General features: G+C 33.1%; 2 protein-coding genes across 5 annotated transcripts in view; both read right to left on the reverse strand.

Annotated features, from left to right (window-relative positions):
- Nucleotides 1–8,314: 8,314 nt before the first annotated feature.
- Nucleotides 8,315–23,576, reverse strand: part of LOC145317520 (cofilin/actin-depolymerizing factor homolog) — a 90,749-nt gene continuing 75,487 nt past the window's right edge. The window contains exons 2-5 of one of the 2 annotated variants that reach the window (XM_080158631.1): nucleotides 12,108–12,293; nucleotides 10,264–10,340; nucleotides 9,527–9,658; nucleotides 8,315–9,085 (exon numbers count right to left, since the gene is read on the reverse strand). In XM_080158631.1, the coding sequence (XP_080014757.1) occupies nucleotides 8,968–9,085; nucleotides 9,527–9,658; nucleotides 10,264–10,340; nucleotides 12,108–12,233 (453 nt within the window). In that variant the 5' untranslated portion in view covers nucleotides 12,234–12,293 and the 3' untranslated portion in view covers nucleotides 8,315–8,967. Of the gene's footprint in view, nucleotides 9,086–9,526; nucleotides 9,659–10,263; nucleotides 10,341–12,107; nucleotides 12,301–23,576 lie in introns of those variants that run through there. The other variant, XM_080158632.1, reaches the window with a different exon arrangement.
- Nucleotides 12,294–23,576, reverse strand: part of LOC145317509 (uncharacterized) — a 32,527-nt gene continuing 21,244 nt past the window's right edge. For 2 of the 3 annotated variants that reach the window (XM_080158617.1, XM_080158619.1), the window contains exons 8-15: nucleotides 22,086–22,522; nucleotides 21,358–21,866; nucleotides 19,616–20,435; nucleotides 18,390–19,510; nucleotides 17,690–18,028; nucleotides 16,501–16,678; nucleotides 15,863–15,990; nucleotides 12,294–12,986 (exon numbers count right to left, since the gene is read on the reverse strand). In XM_080158617.1, coding sequence (XP_080014743.1) covers nucleotides 15,881–15,990; nucleotides 16,501–16,678; nucleotides 17,690–18,028; nucleotides 18,390–19,510; nucleotides 19,616–20,435; nucleotides 21,358–21,866; nucleotides 22,086–22,522 — 3,514 coding nt within the window. In that variant the 3' untranslated portion in view covers nucleotides 12,294–12,986; nucleotides 15,863–15,880. Of the gene's footprint in view, nucleotides 12,987–15,021; nucleotides 15,123–15,862; nucleotides 15,991–16,500; nucleotides 16,679–17,689; nucleotides 18,029–18,389; nucleotides 19,511–19,615; nucleotides 20,436–21,357; nucleotides 21,867–22,085; nucleotides 22,523–23,576 lie in introns of those variants that run through there. The other variant, XM_080158618.1, reaches the window with a different exon arrangement.

A 23,576-nucleotide genomic window follows, 5' to 3' on the forward strand; every position in this document is an offset into this window, starting at 1 on the left:
AGATCTGAAATATTTAGACAATTTAAGTTCAACGTATGCTGTGCTCCTATGTAACAATATTAGTGGTTTCACCCCTAGCAACTAGGGGCTTCCTAAAAAGGAAGAAGGAGGCAGAAAAATAGCCTTAACCCATCCTGAAGCCTGTATTTGAAAATGAATAGCACAATAAACTTGGTAAAATCCGGTAGCTTCATGAAGCCTCCCTAAAATTGGGTATTCAAACGGTTTAGTAGAAAGTGAGATCTTAACGAACAAAAAAAAACAGAATATACTACAAGCTGCTAGAAGTGAATTTTTTTATTGTCATGAGGTTAAAATTATCCTACATTCAATAGGCCTACTCGAAGAAAGCTCCTCTAAAAGTACAACTTTTTATATACAATAGACATACTATATCACTTTACATGCATTAGTTTCTGTCAGAAAGACACACAGGAAAAATTTGAATAAAGCAATAATAAAACCAAATATATCACACAGCGTACTGTATGCTAGCTAAGACTAATTGCAAATTAGTGGTGAAAAAAAAGACTAAGGTGGCTAGGACATGTGCTCAGATTGGAACAGAATAGGAGTCCAAAGAAGTGATTAAGGTGGAACCCTGCAGGCAAACGAAGACAAAGACGACCAACGACCTGGAGTCATAGCACTGAAAAGGACCTAAATAAGGTGCCAAGGACAGGACTTCATGGAGGAATAGGATAGCCGTATTCTCTGGAGAATGGAGACGCAACTCAAGATGATGAGAAGAATGTTTAATTCGAAATTTACAAAGGATAGATGGAGCTTTGTATAAAAAAAAATTATGTCATACTGGCCTACCATTAGTTAATTAAAATGTATACTGGTCTGCAATTGGTAATTTAGTCTGTTATTGGATTATTATTGGTTATTTGTATTGTATGACGATATTTTTTTATATGCACCATAAAAAAACGTCAGAATATGTAAATAACCAAAATATTTTTATCCTAAGAGTTTTAAATTGTGACATAAGATACTATATTTTATCAAACGGAAATATTTGTTTTCTTGATATAAAGTTTTATTCATCGTATTACAAAATTGTATGAATAAAAGAGAATATACAAATAGAGATTGTCTGTAAGTCCGCTCGGACTACCTAGTATCTCCCCTCATTTGGTTTTCCCTTTTTCCTCCCTAAGGGTAAAACCCCGGCAAATCTCTGCGCTAGTAGAATTTATGCATTCCAGTCTATTTAAAATCTTTTTGAATACTCCTATAGCTATTAGGTAGAATGTTGAAAGCTATGGATTTCCATACCAAAGATTCAAAATAGTATTAACAGAACTATCAACAGCCAATTTTCATTCTAATTCCAATCAGTGGCATGATGATGGGGGGTGTCAACCTCAACACACCCCCTAAAATTGAAATTTGGAAGGCATCCCTTCCTTCTTTTTACCCACTAATTCTAATCCTCCCGGTGAATCGCTGTGCACGTCACTGATTCCAAATAACATTTTGAATTAAAAGCGTTGTTTGTTACTGCTCGTTGATATTTTTACTTATTGTCTTATTTGTTAAGCTTTCCTTTTATTGATGTTGTCATCCTAGTTTATTATTATTTCTTATCAAAACCTATATCAAAACATTAATGTTTATTTGTTTCCACTACAACGTTTCATGAATAAAAGCCTGGCTAAACAATAGAATTAAGAGACAAACGAATATCAACATTTATAGAGTCGCTTAATTTGCATTTGATATTAAAATCAAAGAATATTTATAAAAATAATAAAAACCTGAAGATGAATTTGATATCACTCAAAATTTTCTTATTTATTTTAACCAAAAGTACAAATGAGACGACAAATAGTTCTGAGTTTTGTCTAAACACGGATGAAGCTTTTTATGGATGTTGTCATCCTTGTCAATATCAAATTAAGGAGAACAGCCAAGCAGATTGAAGGAAAAGCAGGGAGTAAGGGAGGGGACAATGGATTGAATATTCAATTTTTAAGAGTCTCGGACTTTGGGTACTGGCTTAAAGGGAATGTGCACGATTTCAGCAGGTTCTGACTGACTTTTGGTACTAGCGCATCAATGCCCCGCTAACTAGCTGAGTTAGTTTTGAATATAGCAGACAGAAAAATTTGTTATTAGATGGCTGGTTTTAACAAATATTTTTCCCCAAGAAATGTCATTTTGTGTATCAAACTCTACTGTGATATTTATGTAGTAAACAATCTAAGAACCCCTTGAATTTAGGTGGCAGTTAAAAATATATGAGAATGGATGATGAAGTTCTAAACACGATTTTTCTAGTGATTAATTACAGAATGTTTACTACATTGTGATGTATTGGTAATTTAATTTTCAAGTAAATGATTTTTTTCTTAGAAGTAATTTTGTTCTAAATTATATTACCATGATCCCTTTACAATTTTGGTCAAATTTTCTTGATAAATCTGGCTTTCATTGCTTTTGAGCGAAAACTCTTAAATTGAATTAATTGCCTATTGTCCCCTCCCCTACTCCCTGAGGAAAAGCGAGTTAACGAGTAGATATGAGTTGTTCTTGGAATCATAAATTCAAACAAAATTAATTTTCATACATAATTTCTTGCCAAAATTGCCATATTATAATTGTTGACACACCAAATTAATTATATACTGAATGCTCTTCGGTAACGAGAATCTAAACAATCAGCTGTTTGTCTTGAATTGATACCGGACTTTTCATGTTTCTCCCATAGCGTTTGTACGGACTGGCATTCGAATACTAGAGTAGCTTCGATACTAAAAATATATTAATATTTATTTTCATATATATCATATCATTATTTAATTTTGTCCACAATGAGTACGGATAAATTAATAAAATTTGAAATTAGTTTGATTAAAGGGCGAATATAGGTTCGATATGATATGAGCTTATATCAAAGGTGCCATTACATACTTTTAGAATATCTATGCCAAATTTAAAAATTCAAAAAAATCCTTAAGTAGATTTTGCAATTTTCTGTTTCAATTGAACATATAATAAATGAGATTGCCGACAAAATCGTTTATTTTAGCCCTTTTCAAGACTTTTTTTTGACTATTTTGCTTAAGTTTGATTGACTATTACATTGGCACGCACCTTAAAAGATAATTTAAATGTTTATTATTTTAGATTATATACTAGTTTATTTAATTTTTTAAAAAGCATAAAAATAATTTGCGTAGAAGGGCGTCAGGAGTATTGACAGGGTAAATAATACGTCTTAAAGTTTATTTTCTGTACAGAGATCTTTGATTAATTCATGATGATATAAACAACCCTTGTGTACGCATTTTCAACACACACACACACGGCCACAAAAAAACAGGGATTTGAAATCATTCTTCCTCCAAGAAAATTTTATCGATTATTTTTTTTTACTTTTTACATTATTTGATGTTTTTTTTTAACTTTTAAATAATTTACTTTATGAAGGTAGAAGGAGGGTATATTTACCCCTGATTAATTGGTTTCCACGTTATTACGACTATCATTTAACGAAAGCTTTTTAATTCAACCTTGCCACGAAGCCTTGTGTGATGCTAGGGTGTTTGAGTTCTTAGGGAACCACACTCATTACAAAATATTTTCTTCGAGATTGACGGGTTTTAAGCTATAAACAGACTTATACAATTGAATATGTCAATATTTTTAAGTTATTTATAATCTATGGAATTGCACCTTTGATATAAGCACATATCATATCAAACCTATATTCGCCCTTTAATGAATTTAATATTTATTTAAACACATCATATCGTTTTACATCTTGTCACATAAAACAGACTATATAAACAAAACGCTGACACCATAAAACGCTGTCTTTTAGAGACGGGCAAATTTTTGTCACTGTGCAAATGCTCTAGACACCCGTGTGTGGGTGTGGGTGCGTGCGTGAGTGTATGCGTGTGCACGCACAAACATTGATAGGGTTATTAACAGTCCACGGCCACGGTCAAGACTACTACAAACACCTCAACACATACTTGCAACAACTTCGGTTACAAACAAAATTTACCTGGGTGTTTGAAAAATTACATAAAATATTTTGATTATTTTGTTAAGAAAAGGCACATTTTTAAGATGAAAACATAACCATATCACATAATTATGTATAGTTTATATTGTGGCAATATTAAAAACAAAGGTTATAATTAAAGTTAAATTTTATTTTGATTTTACTTTACTTGGATTTCAAAGAAAACTCACAAGGATGAAAGCAACCTTAGGAATAAAATTAATGCTATATTACTGCTCTAATATACAAGAAGGAAAGAAAATACGGCAATAGGACATCCAAGTTTTCTTTTTATAAAATAAGGAGTTAAAATAATGGTCTTCAACGGTTTTTTTTTTTTTTGGGGGGGGGGGGTAGAAATCTATTTTTTGGGGGGTGTGGGGGTAGGGAAGTTGAATTCCCCATTGACCCCCCCTCCTCCCCCTTGGATTATAACACATTGCTGGAGGACACCAAATAAACGATCTTGCCTATTATTAAGGTTTTGTGGCTGTCAAAAATTATAGTCAGATTCATTGCGGCCGCTGGTAACGGCTTCGGAAACTGATAATAGTAAAAAATGGGAAAATTAATTAGTTGTCAATAAGAAAGGGTCAATTATTCCTTATTCCTTAGAGTTACATTTTAAGGGTGAGATAAAAAATATACAGTATAACAAAAATACCAGAACGATTCTTTATCAGGTAAAATAAAATCATTTCTCGTATTCATTCGAATCCGGTGGATAGGAACCGGTTCTCATCCATACGAAAAAACGATGTCTAGCATCGTATTATATCCAGCTTTCTACGAATATAAAAATGTACAATCAAAAGATTAAAACCAGTTTTTTTAGCCGGTGCCTCCGGCACCTCGGGGCTAAAAAAACTAGTTTTAATCTTTTAATTGTACATTCCATATCCGCGGAAAGCCGTTTATAATACGATGCGAGAAATAACTATTCTATTATATCTAATTTTTTATTACAATAATTTAAATATTTTTGCAATTTTTACAGCGTTTTGATTAATAGATATAAGTTTCTATGGCATTTAAATAGATCTTTTGTATTTGAATCTAATAAATAACATTTATAAAAAAAATCCCAATTAAAAGCTTTAAGATCCAAGATTGACAGGGGTAAATTTTGGGGAAACTTTGCACAAAAATCTGATTTCAGCTAGTACACACACACGCAAACAAACATATATTGCATCAGTCTTGACTAAATCAGGGATCTAAAGGGATAAGACAATGGCCGGTAAATTATATACATCCCCAATAATGAAACACCAATTTACCCCTTCTATAGAATTCAATTAGTGGTTAAAACGATTTCGTCCTTAATATAATAATGAACCAACCAATCAAAATTGATAGTCCCCTAAATTGTTTATCTGACGAATAAAAAAATAAAATTATCATAAAACTTTGGGGACTAGTGTGATAATCAAGCTAATGTCCCTCCCTGTAACTAAATACTTTAAAACAGTTTTTTCTCTCTCAGTGCTAGGAATGCATAGTAATCGTCCTGTAATATACCTTAGTATTTTCTATTTAAATCAAAGAGACAGTTCAAGTCAACTTTTTTATGTACCGTTGAAAATAGAAAAACAAGGATGACAATATCCATAAAAGCGAAGCTCTGAATCGGTAAGACAAACGAGTGTCAGAACTGAATAATCAGAATTATGAATTAAAATTTCGAAACAAATTTTTAAGTAATTTATTGAAAAACTACATAAATTCAGGATAATTTTTATGGACATACTTACATTTTTAAGACTTTATTATAGAGATGCTTCGCTGATAACATTGTACATTGTTGTCCTAGGAATCAGTGTTCCAAAAATCAGACCAATAGGATAATTTTATCACATAAATTTAAAATGGACGTAAGGACTTTCTGGTAACGATTATAGAGTTGATTCGCTTTATCACTCTTTCCTAACTCCTATAGGAATCATCATGCAAAGTTTGAAATCGATAGGACAATTCTAACTTGTCTAAATTAACGAAAAGAGCTATCCGTTATGTACGGACCGACCCTAATTATAGGAAATCTTTGCTTTTAATTACTGAAAATTAAAATTTTGACTTAAATAAAGCATTTTCCAACTAAAAATCCATACTTTTCAACAAGAAAGGGCTACTTTAGAACTGTTCACATAGCATCTAGAGGCTCTTGATTCTGTAATAATTGGGCAGAAAATAGCCTAAAACCATCTTAAATCTAGAAATATAATATCCTAAAACCATCTTAAATCTAGAAATATAATATCCTAAAACCATCTTAAATCTAGAAATATAATATCCTAAAACAATCCCAGACTTATGTAAAGCTTCCCTAAAAAGAATCAGTACAATAGTTATTGAAATCTTAAGCTACAGACAAAAAAAATCTAACTTACTTTATATAATAGGATAGAATACATGTTTATTTCTTGTAATAAAAAATGTAAATTAAGTACAGGAATTCGACTTCAATAAAAACTGTCTCTTGTATTTTGTTAAATACATAACCTCCGATAACCTTTCCCCCTTGTCCACATTTTAGTTCAGTTCAAAATAAAAATACATTTGTCAATTTACTAGATTAGTCGCACATGATGTTATATCAACAACAATCGAACATTTTTTCTAAAGCAGGGTGACAGCCGCGCGGAAGCGGCTATGCTCAAATAGCTTACGCTTGAATAAATTTGGTGGCTGCGACTAAGAATAGAATACTTCGTCCAAGCCGGCCAGCTAAGCTTCTCGCATTCCCTTTTTGTTGCGGCATTGATGAGTATGACTATGGCCAAAGTTTCCTTAACTTGCGAGGTGGGGTGACTTCCAAGCCCGACAGGAAAGGATATTCGGCCGGACAATACGTGTATTACCCTAAATAATATGTGCACCTCATAAAAGTATCAACCTTAGGTTTAAGTTTATATTAAGCAGGGTTGTTATATTGGGCATTTTTTTCGATTACGGGCCGCCCAATTGCACAAAGGGTTTTGGGCGCCTAAAAGGGGTTTTGGGCAAATGTCATAAAAAGCATACAAAAAGGTTATAAAATAGCCTAAACACATACAGAGACTTATTATTAGAAATAAAATAGCATATAACCATCTCAGGACCTATAAAAGCTTCACTGGAAAGGAGAACCAAATCGGTTCAGCGAAATCATTCTCTAGATAAAAAAAATAGGCCCGCCTCCCCTTTTCATCACCCCCCAAAACGTGGAGTGCCAAAATCTGCCCAAAAGGAACGATAAAGGGCGGCCCAAATCCGCCCGCCCAATTTGACAACTCAGATATTTGGTGACATAGGATTCATTCCAATAGTACGAACGACTAAGTGTATGAACAATTCAGGATATGTAAAAAAAATAAATTTATCCGTAGAAATTTACCTTTTCTTAGCGGACATAAATAATTACATATCCAAACAAAAGTACAAAAATCCACTTTTTAGTAGCGAAGCTACTCTATAATTTGAAATGTCCGTCTGTATGTCTGAAACGTTTTGGGGGAAACGTGATTTACTCGGCTCCTAAAAAAGATAGACAGCTAAAATTTTTAGTGATTAAATAAGTTATCATTCTTCATATTTTTACCAAGTTTCATTGAGATATGTCAATTGGGGTGCTAGATCGATTTCTAGATTTTTAAGTTTTCATGATTTTCTCGATTCCTATTAAAGATAGAAGTCTAAAATTTTTAAGGATCAAATAAATTCAAATTCTGCACACTTATATAAAGTTTTGATGAGATTTGCTTATTGGTTGGGGTGCTAGATCGATTACTAGTTTTTTAAGTGTTCAAGCCTTTTTTCAACTCCTAGTCCAGATAGATGGCTGAAATTTTCAGGGATTGAATAAGTTTACATTTTATATAATTACACAAAGTATCATTAAGATTTACTTATTGGTTATGGTGCTAGATCGATTACTAGATTTCCATATTATAAATCATGAAAAATTTCGTGATTTTATATATATTTTTATTTTGTGTTTAAATACCCTATAGTTCATTCTGTATGTTCTTCCATGTTTTTTGAGCTTCGCTACTTATGGATGTTGTCATCCTTGTTAGATTTCAAATGGTTGTAACTTTCAATTTTCTCGTTTTTGAAGCTAAAAGAAATTTTTTTCAGAAAATGTTCATTCTAAATGTAATAATAATATAATATCCACGTACATTTAAAATCCATTTCCGTTACGTCCAATCAAAGTTAACGAGATAAAATACAACTAACAGACATAGTGACATGTGAAAATACCCTGTTTATAGCGTAGCCGCGCTACCAAGAACAAAAACAATCATATGGGGACTAAAATATATTAAGTCAAGATATAAAAGTACAATTGTTTGGAAACCATCGTTTTACATGATTACAGCTCTCGGTACAAGTTTAAGATATTTTTACAATTATCACCATATATGACACATTACACTGCAAAGGCCAGATTAATAAGAAATGCAATTATAAAAAGTATTAAATTACCACAAAAAAAAACTTAAAAATACATATTAGCAGGATCTAACTATTTTGAGCAGTTGTGAAAATTTTAGAACTGCTGCACTTTGGATAATAGCAATGTTAGTTTAAAATATTTACATATGCATGTCATTGAAGATACTGGCAGCTTGCGCAACAAGTATTAATACTATACAAATAAAATATAATTAAATTAATTGTGCTATTATTGTGCTTAGTAAATAGTCCTCAAATATCAGCAGCTCAACAGCTGAATTTCACAAAATATTTCAAATATTTTATTTGGTATGATTTTTCAACAGAATTGTTGTTGTAACGAGAAAATGTCTATCATCAATTTTGATATATGCTATCTGCACCGAGCATACGAATATTTTGTAGGTGAATTAAGTTGGTATATGACTAGTAGACAGTTGACTGTTAGCAAATTCTGTTGATTACAACAAGAAAAAAAAAGAAAAATAATTGCACAAGATGAATTAATTTCTGTCATTGGCACGCAGCTGTTCTTCGACAGTGGTCTGTTCCAGGTCACTGTCATCATTGGCCTGGATCACCTTGTGCACTCCAACAAAGGCCTTCTGCAGGGTCTCAAAACTAAAATAAAGCACATGTGTCAATAGGCTGCCGAGTAAAAAAAAGCTTCGTTTTGTTATCATTACAATGAAATATGTATAGCATTAATGGGTTAATTCAATATTTCAATAAAACAATTTTTTGTTCTTTTGTTAATCGTTAGTCAAGGTATCCTTTAAAACCCTGAACATGAAAAGACATTCCAGTAAAGGAGTAGGAATAGATATATTATTAATTTGATCTTACACCAGATTTTCATGTTCTTTTTAAGTGTAACACGCAGCGTGCTAAATTAACGATTATCCCCTTCAACCCCCCTTTACCTCCCCTCCTTCTCTATTAAAGAACTGACCAATAAACGAATTCCATGTTAGCGAGCTAAATTGACGACAGCTTTCCCCCTGTCATAACACCCATGCATGTTCTACATCCATCAGAGTGTAGGTTAAAAAATTATCATACCTGGCTGAATACAACATTTTCTTCTTAATTCTGGAGGTATCGGGACACCAGGACATCAGAAAGATTTTGGATCTGTTGATAGATTCCGCTCCGTCCGGGCTGTAGATGTAATCATAGTCGTACAGGCCGTACCTTAACGATAGAGATAACTTAAATCAGCCAATTGGACATTCAAGACATCGCATTGGTTTAAACATTTTACAGATATTTGTACTTAAGGGCATAATTTTTTTTTCTCTCTTATTCGAATCCGGTGGATAGAAACCGGTTCTCGTCCATACGAAAAAACTATGTCAAGCATCGTATTATATCCAGCGTTCTACGAATATAAAAATGTACAATCATAAGATTAAAACCAGTTTGTTAGCACGTGCCTTCGGCACCTCGAGGCTAAAAATCTAATCTTATAATTGTACATTCTATATCCGCGGAAAGCAGTTTATAATACGATGAAAGAAATAACTATTATTGCGTTCGCATTATGAGTTAGCTACAAATTGTTGCATATCTAAGGATTAAGCTTTTCTTGGGTAAATTAATTATGTATAAATTTCTTAGTTAAGTTGGTTAAAATAGTTGAATTTCTTAGAATAAAGTTAGCTTTCTAAATATCATATGGTCGAAAAATTTCGTGGCAAAAAGTAAACAAAGGTTTTTGTCTGCAAAAAGTACCTTTTTAACTTTGACGAGAACTGGGGTCAGATGGACCATCTATATATATATATTATGTCTATTACCTACAGTCATCACTCTCACCATCCTTCTGCTTCAGATCTGTCAGATAGTCGTTGTACCCGCTGTTCCTCTCTCCAATCTGAAAATTGTTATTTATTGCATCGTATTATAGACAGCTTTCCGCAGATATTAAAAAAAATTGTACTAAACCCAGTTTTGTTACACCCGAAGGACAGAAGGCCCGAGCTACCAAAATTTAAATTAATGTTATGATTTTTATTTTAATATTCGTAGAAAATTGTCTCCAATACGATGCTATACACGATTTTTCAGTATGACTGCGATCCGGTTCTAATATAGCAGTTATTAATCGGTATTGAAGCCATACTGGAAAATGAAATATTATAATACAAAAAAAAGTTGCTACATTTGAGTCTGTCCGTCCATCCATAGTGATTAATTCTGAACATTTATTTAGGTACATAAGAATCGTCCTATAGATTTTTAACCAATATGACTAGAAATCCTTAAAATAGTATAAATGGATTTTTTTTACAAAGAGAGGGGTAGGTTTCTGGTAGAATCCGTAAAGGTGCGTGTTTTAAGGCTAAACATAGTAGTAGAACGATAATATTCACTAAATATGTGTATTTCTTATTGAAAAGAACTATAGACAAAAAAAAATTTTTTTAAAGTTAAAATAAATTTTTATCGTTCTACTACCTACTGTTTTTAACTTATAACACCTAACCTTTATGGATTCTACCAGAAACCTACCCCTCTCTTTTTTACTTTTTAGGAATTCTTAGAAGAATTAAAAATAGTAATAAAATCATTATCATCAATCAGACAGGCTGATTTTTAGAACTTTGCTTTATGGATAAAGTTATTCTTGTTTTTTGTATACATATTCAATACTTTTCAGCAAAAATCAAATTTAATACAGAAATTTGTATCATTATTAAGCAAAAAAACCTTATTTTTGACAATGGAAATCGTGTAAAAATATTTCAATGAAATATAAATATGTTAGTGGTGTAAAATTACAAAACTAGATATCATTCAAGTGTATTCATGTTCACATTTTCAAATACAGGAATAGTTATTAGTCGCATCGTATTTCAAACAGCTTTCAGCGGATAAAAAATTACAATTATAAGATTAAAACCAGTTTAGTTAGCTCCGAGGGGCTGGAGACCCTGGCTATCAAAACTGGTATTAATTTTATAGTTTTTATTTGGAAAACTGTAATACGATTCTATACATGATTTTTCAGTATGGCAGAGAACTGGTTCTGATCCAGCGGATGTGTATCGGTTTCAAAGCCATATTGAAAAATATTTTGATTAGATATGTAAAAAATTTAAATAGTATATTTACTACTAACGGTTACGCCCCTAGAGGCCTTTTTTGTGGGCGATTTCTCTTCGGAGAGTGGTGGTTCTCTCCTTAAAAATAGTTATAAACCCTGGACCTATGAGAAGCTACATAATAAAGGAGAACGATATATAGGTTAAATTATTTTTTATAAAATAATAAAACTTTCTTGACTTTCACTATATCTTGAGTTGTCTGTAAAAACTTACAGTATCCTAACTTTTCCACCAATAATTTTAATATTCAGAAGGGGGTAATTTTATTATTTTTAAATGGGAATGTACATTTATCGTTCCTAGACTCATCTTTTGATATCCCTGCTATGAATATAAGAATCAGGGATCCCAATGATATTATACATAATTACCCCTTCTGAAGATTCCAATTAGTGGTTGAAACATTTAGACACTAAACTTAATAATCACTAAGAGTCCCCAAAGTTATATAACCAACAAACCTCATTATAAAACTTTAGGGACTAACGTAATAAACAGCCCAATGTCTCCTCCCTCCCTAAAAGGATATATACCTTCTCAACATCGATCATCTTCTCATCCTTAATCATGAATATGACGTATCTGTGCTTCTTAGACTTCTGCAGGTCGTTGTACGTGGTCATGCACGCCTCAGACGGTTTCACTCCAGACATAGCCATTTTAACGTTTGGGTGGGTGTAAAAATTTCAAGTGAAAAAGATATGAAAGTTATATATCACCTGAAATGATAGTTATATTGCATGTCAAGGTATAAAATATACAGTAGAGAAATTATGCTACAAAAAATACAGCTAAGGCATAAAATACTAAATCACATTCAATTCGACCATAAATTTAGTTTATAATAAAATTCATTCTTAAAAGGCAAAGTTTGACTTTCGACTAAAATTATTAAAATAATAATCATAGTTTTAATAATTGAAATATTTCAGAAAGGAAATATGATAAGAAATCTAGTAATATCAAAATGTTATTGGTTATTTATAACATCGTATTATAGACAGCTCTCCGCTGATATTAAAATAAAAAATTATATGTTGAATCCATTTTGTTAACCCCAAGGCACCGAAGGCCCAAGCTAAACAACTGGAATTAATTTTATGATTTTTATTTAAATATTCGTGAAAAATTGTCTTTAATATGATGCTATACATAACTTTTCAGTGTGTCTGAGAGCCGGTTCTAATCAAGCAGATATTAATTGGTTTCGAAGCCATACTATACTAGAAATTAATTTTAACTATTATGAACGAACTAGCACCAATAATAATAATAATAATTTTACAGATATGACTAAGTACAACAGTGAACATTGAACAATTTAATGATACAATTACAGTGAGTGAGACACTCAGTCAGAAGAGTTGGAATAAACTCCCCCTCACCCACCTCCGCCTTCTTAAATGAGTCATCTGAAAAAGTAAAAAGAAATGGATCGTTCAATATAATGCTATGGAAGAGGGGAGGGGAGTTACTTTTTGCAGTATCCCCACTAGTGCCCGTTGCAGCAAATAAACCCCACCCACCACACACCCCCAGTTTATTTAAATGTAATAAAAATCGATATATTATTACTTTGATGTTGCACCACATTTTTATGTACTATGATAAAGTGATGCTCGCAGCTGGCTAAAATAACGATACCCACTATCCACCCCCTTTAACCAATCCCCTCCTATCCTACTGGATAAACTAACTGACCAATAAATGAAGTCCATATTAGCAAGCTAAATTGGCGACAAATTCTCCCCTATCAAGCTATCCACGTACATTATATGTCCATTTAAAAGCGAAACAAAAGAAATCATATAAGTAGTTTAGTCTAGGTTATGTTCAGTTCAGCTTGGAAGCCCCGCATGGGGGATGTACTACCTAACAAAATACAAACGATCGCAAAAAATCCTTGTTATATTTTAGCGAGAGTAGAAGAGAGAGGTGACAATGGTATGTTTATTACACCTGTCCCCAAAGTTTTATAATAACGTTTTCTTATTTGTTGGCTGAACAACTTTGGGGACTTTTGATTGGTTGGTTCATTAAGTTGAGTGTATCAACCACCAACTTTAATCTACAGAAGGAGTAATTTTGTGTATAGTTATTAGGCATGTACATCAATTTATCGGCCATTTGGCTTATCCCTTTAGATCCTTGGGAGGGTGGTCAAGTGGTCCAGAAAAGATTAAAGGGAAAGTACCGGGGAAGAATTACAGTAAAGCTAAATGTCTCCCTCGTGAGAGTGGGGGGGAGGAATATGTTTTGGAGACGTACAGAATCAGAAAGAAGTCCTATTAACTCTCTGCATGGGGCAAAAACACTGCTATAAAGGAGAAAGGCTTCTGGTTTTACGCCCCCGGGGAAAGGGAAGACTTTTCATGTAGTAATTATAATACATAGAAGTTTAAAATAAAAAAAATGTCATATTAAATCATAATTATATTAAATATTTCATTTACAAATAGTGAAAAAGCCTGCAGGAATTATAGACTGTTGTCAGAAAAAAATCAAGTTCCATCTAATTATTCTTAATTTTGAAGAAAAAATTTGACAAATTGTAATTTAACTATTATTAGGTAAATAATACTAACTTTTGTATGATTCATATTTTTAGTTAATGTAGATTTTTTATGAAATCTTAACTAAAAAAACATTATCATCTATCAAATATTTACAGTTTTTGTAAAAATGTACTTGGCAAATATAAAATGCAGAACTTGAAGGCAACAGCTGATACTAAAATGATGCCGGTTATGACCATATATGGACATCAATAAATCCACACACACACACACACACACACAGACAGCCCCTCCTTGCTCTACTCTAGTTCCATTCCTTTCTTTTCCTTCCCATTTGTGTGTGTGTGTGTGTGTGTGTTTGCTACCAAGACAGAGACACCGTCCGTCAACACTCAACGAACAGTAGTTTACCACCCCCCCCCTGCCCCCGCGCCCCCGAATGCACCCCCAACCCACTTCCATCTCTTTTCATTAACAAAAAATATTAATCCACAAGTTTTTAATAAAACATAAGAAAAAAATTACGAACAAGATTAGTTTTTCATGATAACGTACGCTTTTTACAAAAGGAGAGCGTTTTACAGACATGTATACTTTTAGCGTGCAAAAAATGAAACGCCGATGAAAATCAGCCAAGACCAAATTTTAAAGACGAGACGTCCATGAGGGTTTTTTTCACGGGGGTGTTGTACATAATATTTCACACACTATTACCAAAAATGCTTGGACGTCCTTCTGACAGACACACAAAGAGAGGGGTAGGTTTCTGGTAGAATCCGAAAAAGGTGTGTTTTAAGGCATAATATGTGCATTTCTTATTGAAAAGAACTATAGACACAACTTTATTTTAAAAGTTAACATAAATTTTCTACTACTGTTTTTAACTTATAACACATAACCTTTACGGATTCTACCAGAAACCTACCCCTCTCTTTGTTGGATACCAATTTGTTTTGGAGATTATTGGGGCCATACAAATGTTGTGAAAGGATCCAAAAAGTTTAATTGGCGGAAGAGGTCAAAACTGAAGGCCTTAAAACAATAATAACTTAAGTAAAGATTTTCAATAGCATATTAATCTTTATATTATTACTTGGATGTTGCACCAGATTTTCATGAACTCTAATAATGTGATGCTTGTAGCTAGCTAAAATAACGAAATCCACCTTTACCCCATTCTCTCCCCTTCTACTGGATGAAAGTACTGACCAATAAATTAAGTCAGTGTTAGCAATATTAATTAAATATCCATTTTAACATTTCATGATTTCAGCAAAGTTTGACATTAATGGAAAAATTCAAATAAATAAATTATTGATACTGTCATGTCGTGCAGATTCAGAAAGAATCTAAGAATTCTTAAATTAAACGTAATTTCAAGATTCAATCAAATTTAAAAATAACCAGACTCCAATATTCAAGACTATCCAAAAGCTTTCCTGAATATGAAAATCAAACCTAGCCTGTCCTGCCGATAAGATCATTAAAGATGCTAAAACATACTTTAAAAAAATACTTAGCATAAAAATCAGGGATCTAAAGGGTTAAGACAATGGCCGTTAAATTGGTGTACATCCCCCATGTTGAAATACTAAATTACCCCTTCTGTAGATTAAATATAGTGGTTGAAACTTTTGGACACACAATTAAATGAAATAACCAATCAAAATTAAATAAAAGTCCCCAAAGTTGTTAAGCCAACAAATATAAAAGGGGGACTAGTGTAATAAACAGCCTGATGTCCCCTTCCCTTCCTGAATTTTAATACTTGCCTTAAAATGAATTAGGACTTATCCTCTAATGAGCGCATTCTGTGACTCCAGAATTCTTCTAATTTCCTGTTGATGCCGTTCCAGCTGTTCCACGTGCTCAGAACTTACTACTGGTGAAGACACTGAGCCTGAAAAATTAATAAGAAAAGATTGAAAAAATTTTCAGGTTAACTTTATTAATCGAGTTGACCCAAATACTAGATCACATAAAAATTAGTTGTTTTAAAAAATTAACATGTTTAAAATGGACGTACGGACATTCTGGTAATGATTATAGAGTTGCTACGCTTTCTAAATCGTACCTAACTAAAACAGGAATCACCATGCAAAATTTGAAATCGATAGGACAATTCTAACAAGCCTCAATTAATGAAAAAAGCTATCCATCTCAGACGTGCGGACGGACCGACCCTACTTATAGAAAAGCTTCGCTTTTAAAAAGTATTCATTAAGTTCTCAATTTTATGAAATTTTTGGATAGGGCAATGGGTTGTTTAATGCTATTTTATTTTTTATTTCGGGATAGATTTCAGCTATTCTTCTACTATTCTCACCTCTTTAAAACACACAGTCCCGAGATGATATGGGCGCAGCCGCTAATCAATTAATTTAACGATAAAACACTAAAAAATGTGTACCTGTATTACTAATAAAAACTGGAGTAATTTCCACATCCGAGCCAAAATTTGTGGGAAATTGACTGGGCGAGTGAAGAACACTGTTGGGTGGCACTGTTGCAATGGGATAGCCTTGGCTGTTGAGCAGCACAATGTTGCCACGAGCATCATAATCGTAGTTGGCATATTCTACTGGAACCTACATCAAATATTAATATATATCCATAAAACACTAAAGTTATGGTAAAGTTATCGGCATTAGCGTAAATAGAAGTGTTACCAAGGGTGGGAGGGGGGGGGGGGGCGTTAATGCAACCATCTCGTAATCAATGTATAAATGGCACTTATAATTCGAATTTTGATCGGAAATTTTGCATGAGTAATCCTTGGTAGGTCTATTTTCCCTAAATCGAACAAAAAGTTGAAAAAGTAACGGCTAACGGCTCAGCCGTTTAGCCGTTTTTTGGCTATTTTTAGGGCAAATCTGTCATAAATTACTTAGGAATTACCTTTTTGAAACATTTTTTTGCTTTATATCATGTGAAATGATACAAAAAACATTTTTTAGATTTCTAGTACCAGCAACTACCGGCTAGAACCGTTTGAAAACGTTTTGGAGCGGAAAAGAGTATTATGTGGAGAGAGGTTTAGTGATGGATTTCCCTTAAAAATACCCAAAAAATGGCTAAATGTTCGAATTAGGGAAAATAGACCTACCAAGGATTACTCATGCAAAACTTCAGATCAAAATTCGAATTCTAAGTGCCATTTATACATTGATTACGAGATGGTTGCATTAACCCCCCCCCCCCTTAATTAGGGAGGTGTCGGGTTTCAGTACGCACGCTAGAGACGTTAAAATTGTACTTACTGCTGCTACATTTGTATGCATGTAGATGTATAGAGAATGCCTTTGCCAGAAAACTGGCTTAACTTCTTGTTATACATTGTGGACTTATAGAATAAGGTAATGTAATAAAATTGTCAATGTCTTTTGGGTGTTACTGGACTTGAAATACTCCTTGCTTTCAAATCTAAAAGCTGCCTTACTCAAAGGCAAGGACGTCCAGGCTTTTGCTTGAGTTAGGTTAAAGGTTTGAGGGTTGTAATCTAATGTGTATTTAAAATTTAGAGTGGGATAAATGAGAGGTTGAAAGGGCAAAACAACTTGGACGTCTATGGTCAGCAAAAATTTTTTAAAAATATTCACCTGAGAATTATCTGAATATTGTGACTGACTTTGAGCAGCAACCCTATCAGATGTTCCACGGCTGTCTTCCTGATACCTGGAGCTACTTTCCAGGCTGACAGTTTCATATCCTTGATCATTAACTTGATATCTTGAATTTGTACTGTAATCATCAAGAGTATATCTTGCACTATCTTGATTATAATCATCAACTTGATATCTAGCATTATCAAGGAACACATAGTATTGATAACCATCTTGATATGTTTGAGTATTATATTGAGAATTGGTTGGAACATCATAGATATATTGAGATGTACCACCCAGATCATTATATTCATAAACCGGACTATCTTGTATCTACAAAATAAAGTTTATTAAAATCTAATGGTACATTGAACACCCTAAAATAAAACCTTTTGAGGACCAAAAATAAGCTTCATCGTAAAGGAGAGTCAGCAGAACTAAGATCTTTCTTTACAAAAATACAGAAACACTGCCTACTTTTAATAACTGGTAAAAACACCCATATTGGCTAATCTAGGGACATTAGAAAAATAGGGTAGGGGAAATCAACGCTCAACTTTCCTTTTAAAGCCTCACTTAAATAGAAGGACCAACCAAATATACCTTATTATGACCTTAACAAATTAATAGAATATAAAATAAGTTTTGCACAATGACAAATAAAGAGTTGTATAGAGTACAAATGAAATAATACCTGTCTATTTTCCTGCTGAGCTGTTCTGTAGGGATTATTGTTGTATGGATCATAAACAAGAGGAGTAGCAGCAGGCTCAGTACCAATGTTTCTTGATGCTGATCTAAATGATCCAGACAGAGTCGAATCATCTTCAGCATAGTCCACACTATATTGACTAGAATCTGAATTGATCCTCACGGAACCCGGAAGATAATAAGAATCATAATTTGTTCCAGATAAATCAGAACCATATTCATAAGTTTGACTTGTTCTTACTGAACCTGGAACATTACTTGAGCTTAATGTGTATTCGTCTTCAATGGAATCAGAGCTAAAAGATCCAGGTACTGGAAGAGGATCATAATCAGCATATTGTGAAGGTTCATAATATGCATATGGATCATTATTTCTGTAATCTAAAGCTTCGCTAAATATCTCTTCATTTGTATGGGATGAGCTAGGAATATCAATAGGAGCTTGGACTAAAATGTTGGATCTGAGGTTGTTGAAAGATCCAGGCACAATACTCTCCTCTTCAAATTCAAATGGTTCTTCATTGGATAGCACATTAGATGATCTAAAACCTTCAACATAGGTGTTATCATGAACAGGAGCTTGTACTTGAATATTTGATCTAGAGCTGCTAAAAGATCCGGGCACTATAATTTCATCCTCAAAAATAACTTGTTCTGCATTGGAATGTACACTGACAATTTTATGGTCATCCAGAGGTGCAGAATTGGTATCAAGAGAAGAGTCGACAACTCTACCACCAGCAGGAACAAGTCTAGCACCAGGTACATTACCGAAAAAGGATCCTCTGCCTTGGGATAAAACATTTGAAGTTGAAAGTACAGGTTCAACACTATTTTTAAATACAGAAGCTTCTTCCAAGTCTTTACTTGGTTGTTTATCCATATGATCACGAACTTTACTTATCAAACTTCTAAATCTATGATTTGGCTCATCAATAGTTACGATTGCTGAAACATTTTCATCATTATCGGACTCATTAACATCAGAGATAGGTGTAAGAGGAATTGGTGTTGTCTCTTCAACTAAAACTGGATCAGAATTGTCAACTTCAACTCCAACTGTAAATACAGCCTTGATCATTTCTTCCATTTCTACTGGAAGTCCTAAAAAGAGATTTTTCATTAACGTAATGAGCCAAGTAAAAATAAGGTATAAATTAAAACATATTTGCATTTCTAAAAAAGACAATTTGTGTAAAAATATTTAACCTGGTTCTTTTTCTTTCTTTGTCTGGAGTTTCTTGATTCTTCTACCTTCCCCAATCTTGATCTCATTTATTTCCTGTTCTGTCTCTCTACTCTCCTCAATCTTAACTTTGCTTGCCTCTGCATCCTGTAACATATGAACCTTCATCTCATTCATTTCATCAAGCATTAACTTAAGTTCTTCGGCTAAATTTAGAGATTCTTCTTGTGCATTTACAATATCTCTAGACCCAAATAAACTTGCAGTAGCTTCGCCCCTAGTTCTATCACTGAATAAACTGACAATTCTACGTTTTATGGCCTCTCTATCATCAACACTGTCACTCCTGACATTAACAGATTCATCATCAAGAAGAGCATCAGATTCAGCTTCAGTAGAACTCTCAGAAGTATGAGTTGTAGATGAATATGTTGTAGTTGTGGTTGAAACAGTAGTTATTCTTAATGAAGGTGGAATTGTTGTAGTTGACAAAATTGCTGAATCTCTAGCTCTGTCACTAAATAGACTGACAATTCTACGCTTTGTTGCTTCCCTATCATTATCAAGGTTTGTATCAAAAGATTCATCTTTTGAGTTAGTTTTATTAACTTCAACTATAGCATCAGATTTGGTTTCAACTGCAGGGGCATGTGTTGTTGTGGTTATAACTGTAGTTGTTCTTGCCAAGAGGGGTGTAGTTGTAGGTTTTACAGGCGTGTTTACATCAGCCTCCAGACTAAATAATCTAGTAGCACCCTGTAGGAAACCTTCTTCAGCATTCTCAATGTAATGCTTGGCTTCTTCAGGCAACTCGGCAACCAACTTTTGTTTCAGTTTCTCAACCTTTATAGAAATATTAAATAAATACCATATAAAGCTACAATTAAACAAGAACAAAAGGAGAGGGGAGGGTAATCTGGCATTTCTTTACTAATATACAAAAAGCTAATATTAATTTAGTCAAATAGCAATAATAAAAATTAAAACAAACTTAAAAAGAATCTTTTCAATCTTGCAGAATATAGAAAATATACAAGCCTTATTTATATTTTTATATCACGACTGCACTAATAGAATAACGGACTAAGTGACTTTCATACTTGATGCTTATTGAAAAATATTATGATTAAAAAACAGCAGATTATCTTGAATAGCAGCAGAGAAAATCACAATTCTCCCATAACATGAGGGACTGACGGACGGACGGACAGACAAATTTAATTGTAGAGTAACTTTGCCACTAAGAATTTAGAAAATAAGATAAGTAAATAAAGCATGGAGTAAGGGAGGGGACAATGGGCAATTAATTCAATTTAAGAGTTTTCGCTGAAAGACCATGAAATCCAGATTTATCCAGAAAATTTAAAGAAATTTGTAAAACGTGTGTTAATAAAATTTTGAAAACTATAAAATAATAAAAAGTTCCAAGAAAAAAGCATTCATTTGAAAATTAGATTACCCATACATCAGACTGACGTAACCATTCTGTAATTAATTACTAGAAAAATTTCCCTGGAACTCGTTCAACTTATATTCCTAAAGTTTAAAATGCCACCATATAAAAGAATTAAAGTTAAAGTTCTTAGATTGTTTATTACACAAATATCACAATAAAGTATTTATCTATGAAATGATATTTTATGGAGAAATTTTTTTACAACCAGCCAATTCATCGAGTTAGCGGCATTTGATGGCATTTGACTCCTAAAAATTGAATATTTGATCCATTGTCCCCTCCCTTACTCCCTGAAATATGTAGAAGTACCTTTTCTTGAATTGAGCTGGAGTCTTGTTCGTTAATGGCGTTCAAAACCACTGATCTCAGTTTCTCCCTCAATGCTGCTCTATCAAAGAATCTAGGCTTTTCTTGGGATTTCTTGATATCAGTTGCTTTATTTTCGTCCAAAGACTCAGCAGCATCTTCATTTTCTGATTCTGTTTTTGAAAGCCTTACTTCAGAGTTAGCTAGGAACTCAGATACCTCTGACTTCACAGGTGAAAATAATCTATTTGAGCTTTCAGTTGTGGTAACTACAATCGATGGAGGAACAGTGGATGTGGAATATTCTGAAGCAAATAATCCCTGGTTAATCGGCAATTCAGAATCTCTAGAGAAAATGTTAACAATCCTTCTGCCAGCTGCCTCTACCTTAGCACCGGAACTGATATCAACTTCATTGGTTACAGTCGACTTGATTGGAATGATGATTGGTTGTCTTTCTGAGGAAGTTTCTGTGGTGATTGATGGGGGTGCTGTAGTGGTTTGTAACTGTTCTAAAATAAAAACATAATTGTTATGACATTAGTATACCTACAAAAAAAACTAAGGATTAAGCACTATTTTTTTTGACCAGACTTAAAGCTCCTAAAGGCGAATAAAACAATATTTAACCTTAATATATATTAATTTTCTTTTCCGCTGACAACTATCTAAAATATTTAATAAAAAAGTAATTATATATTTTATTTCTCCAAGTAGATTTAAAATTTGACCTGAATTATCTCTTGCAAGTAGTGTTGTAAACTTTGATTTACGCTTTGGAAGTTTCAACCTGTGTAAAACAGATTTGGTTTCCTCAGCAATTGAATTAGTAGTAGGTTTAGCTTCCTCTAATTCTTCCTCTTTGTTTTCAGTAAGACTATCCTCTGCTGAAACATCTCCAGCTGTGGTATCAACAGCATCTTTAGTATTCTCCTCCTGTGAAGGAGTATCCTCCTTAGTAGCCTGAAGGAGTGTAACAACACGCTTAGTTGATTTACCAGTAGAATCGGTTGATGGCTTTTTGATTCTTATCAGATTTGAATTATTCAAAATAGGTATAGAATTATTTTCTTCGTTATTTTCAGATGGTTTGGTTATTTTCAACAGTTCTGGAGTTTTGTCTTCATCATCTTCCCGCTCAACATTCGGAGTATCTTCTTTATTTTTCCTTAAAGAATAAATATTAATTGAATGGTTTTCAAAGAGGAGTATGCATTATCGTTATACTTTTTAAAAAGTAAGTTTCACCACGTTTTTATGTAATATCATCAAATGTTTTGTTTAGTTATAAGGTTCAAAACATAATCAAATGCTGTAAATTACGAAAGTGTACAAAACTGTTACAATATTACAAGTTACCATCCCTTTTTCTAAATTAACATTTTTCATTGACAAAAATTTACTGTTGTGTCACAGCAGTTTAAACTCAACAAAAAATTTGATGATATATCACGTTTTTTTCATATAAACCATGATGAAACTTATTTTGATGTAAAATTGATGTAATGATAATAAACATAACCCTAGTATATTCACCAAAAAAACATTTACAATGTGAATTTTTTATGAGAACTTTTTTGAAAGCAATATTACCCCACTTATAGTTATTAGATTTTAATGATTAATGGCGTATTTTCTTCGCTTTTTATAACCATTCACACTTATTAAAGGGGGGGGGGAAAATGTGGTGACTCGTGCCACGACATACCAGCAATTTTATTTTGGGTGCTACTCCCTTAGTTTTAGAGATAATTGGGTGAAATCTTTTGGGCTGGGTCACTAATTACCCCAACTAGAGGTATCTTTCAAAAAAAACGGCGGCGGGTCCGCCGCTCCCGCCGTTCCCCGCCATTTTCCGCCGCCGCCAAAAAAAATTTTTTTATTGCATTTCTCGCCGAATTAGGCAATTTGGAATCATTTGAGACCATGTTATTTTTTTCAAAAATTTTTCCCCTTATAACCAACCCTGCGGGGGACTTAGTCATTTTTTTCAAATTCTCGTTTATCAAGGTATATCTTAAATTCAGTGCCTCTCCTAAGCTTTTAAAGATATTGAGACAAAACCTTTTGAGGTAGATCAGTAAAAAATATTTGAATAAAAAATGGCGTCGGTACCGCCGCTCCCGCCGTCCACCGCCAATTTCCGCCGCCGCCGCCAAAAATTTTTTTATTGCATTTCTCGCCGAATTAGGCAATTTGGAATCATTTGAGACCATGTTATT

The sequence above is a fragment of the Acartia tonsa genome, chromosome 4 (assembly GCF_053477335.1).
Source record: "Acartia tonsa isolate MP-2025a chromosome 4, ASM5347733v1, whole genome shotgun sequence".
NCBI classification, from domain to species: Eukaryota; Metazoa; Arthropoda; class Copepoda; order Calanoida; family Acartiidae; genus Acartia; species Acartia tonsa.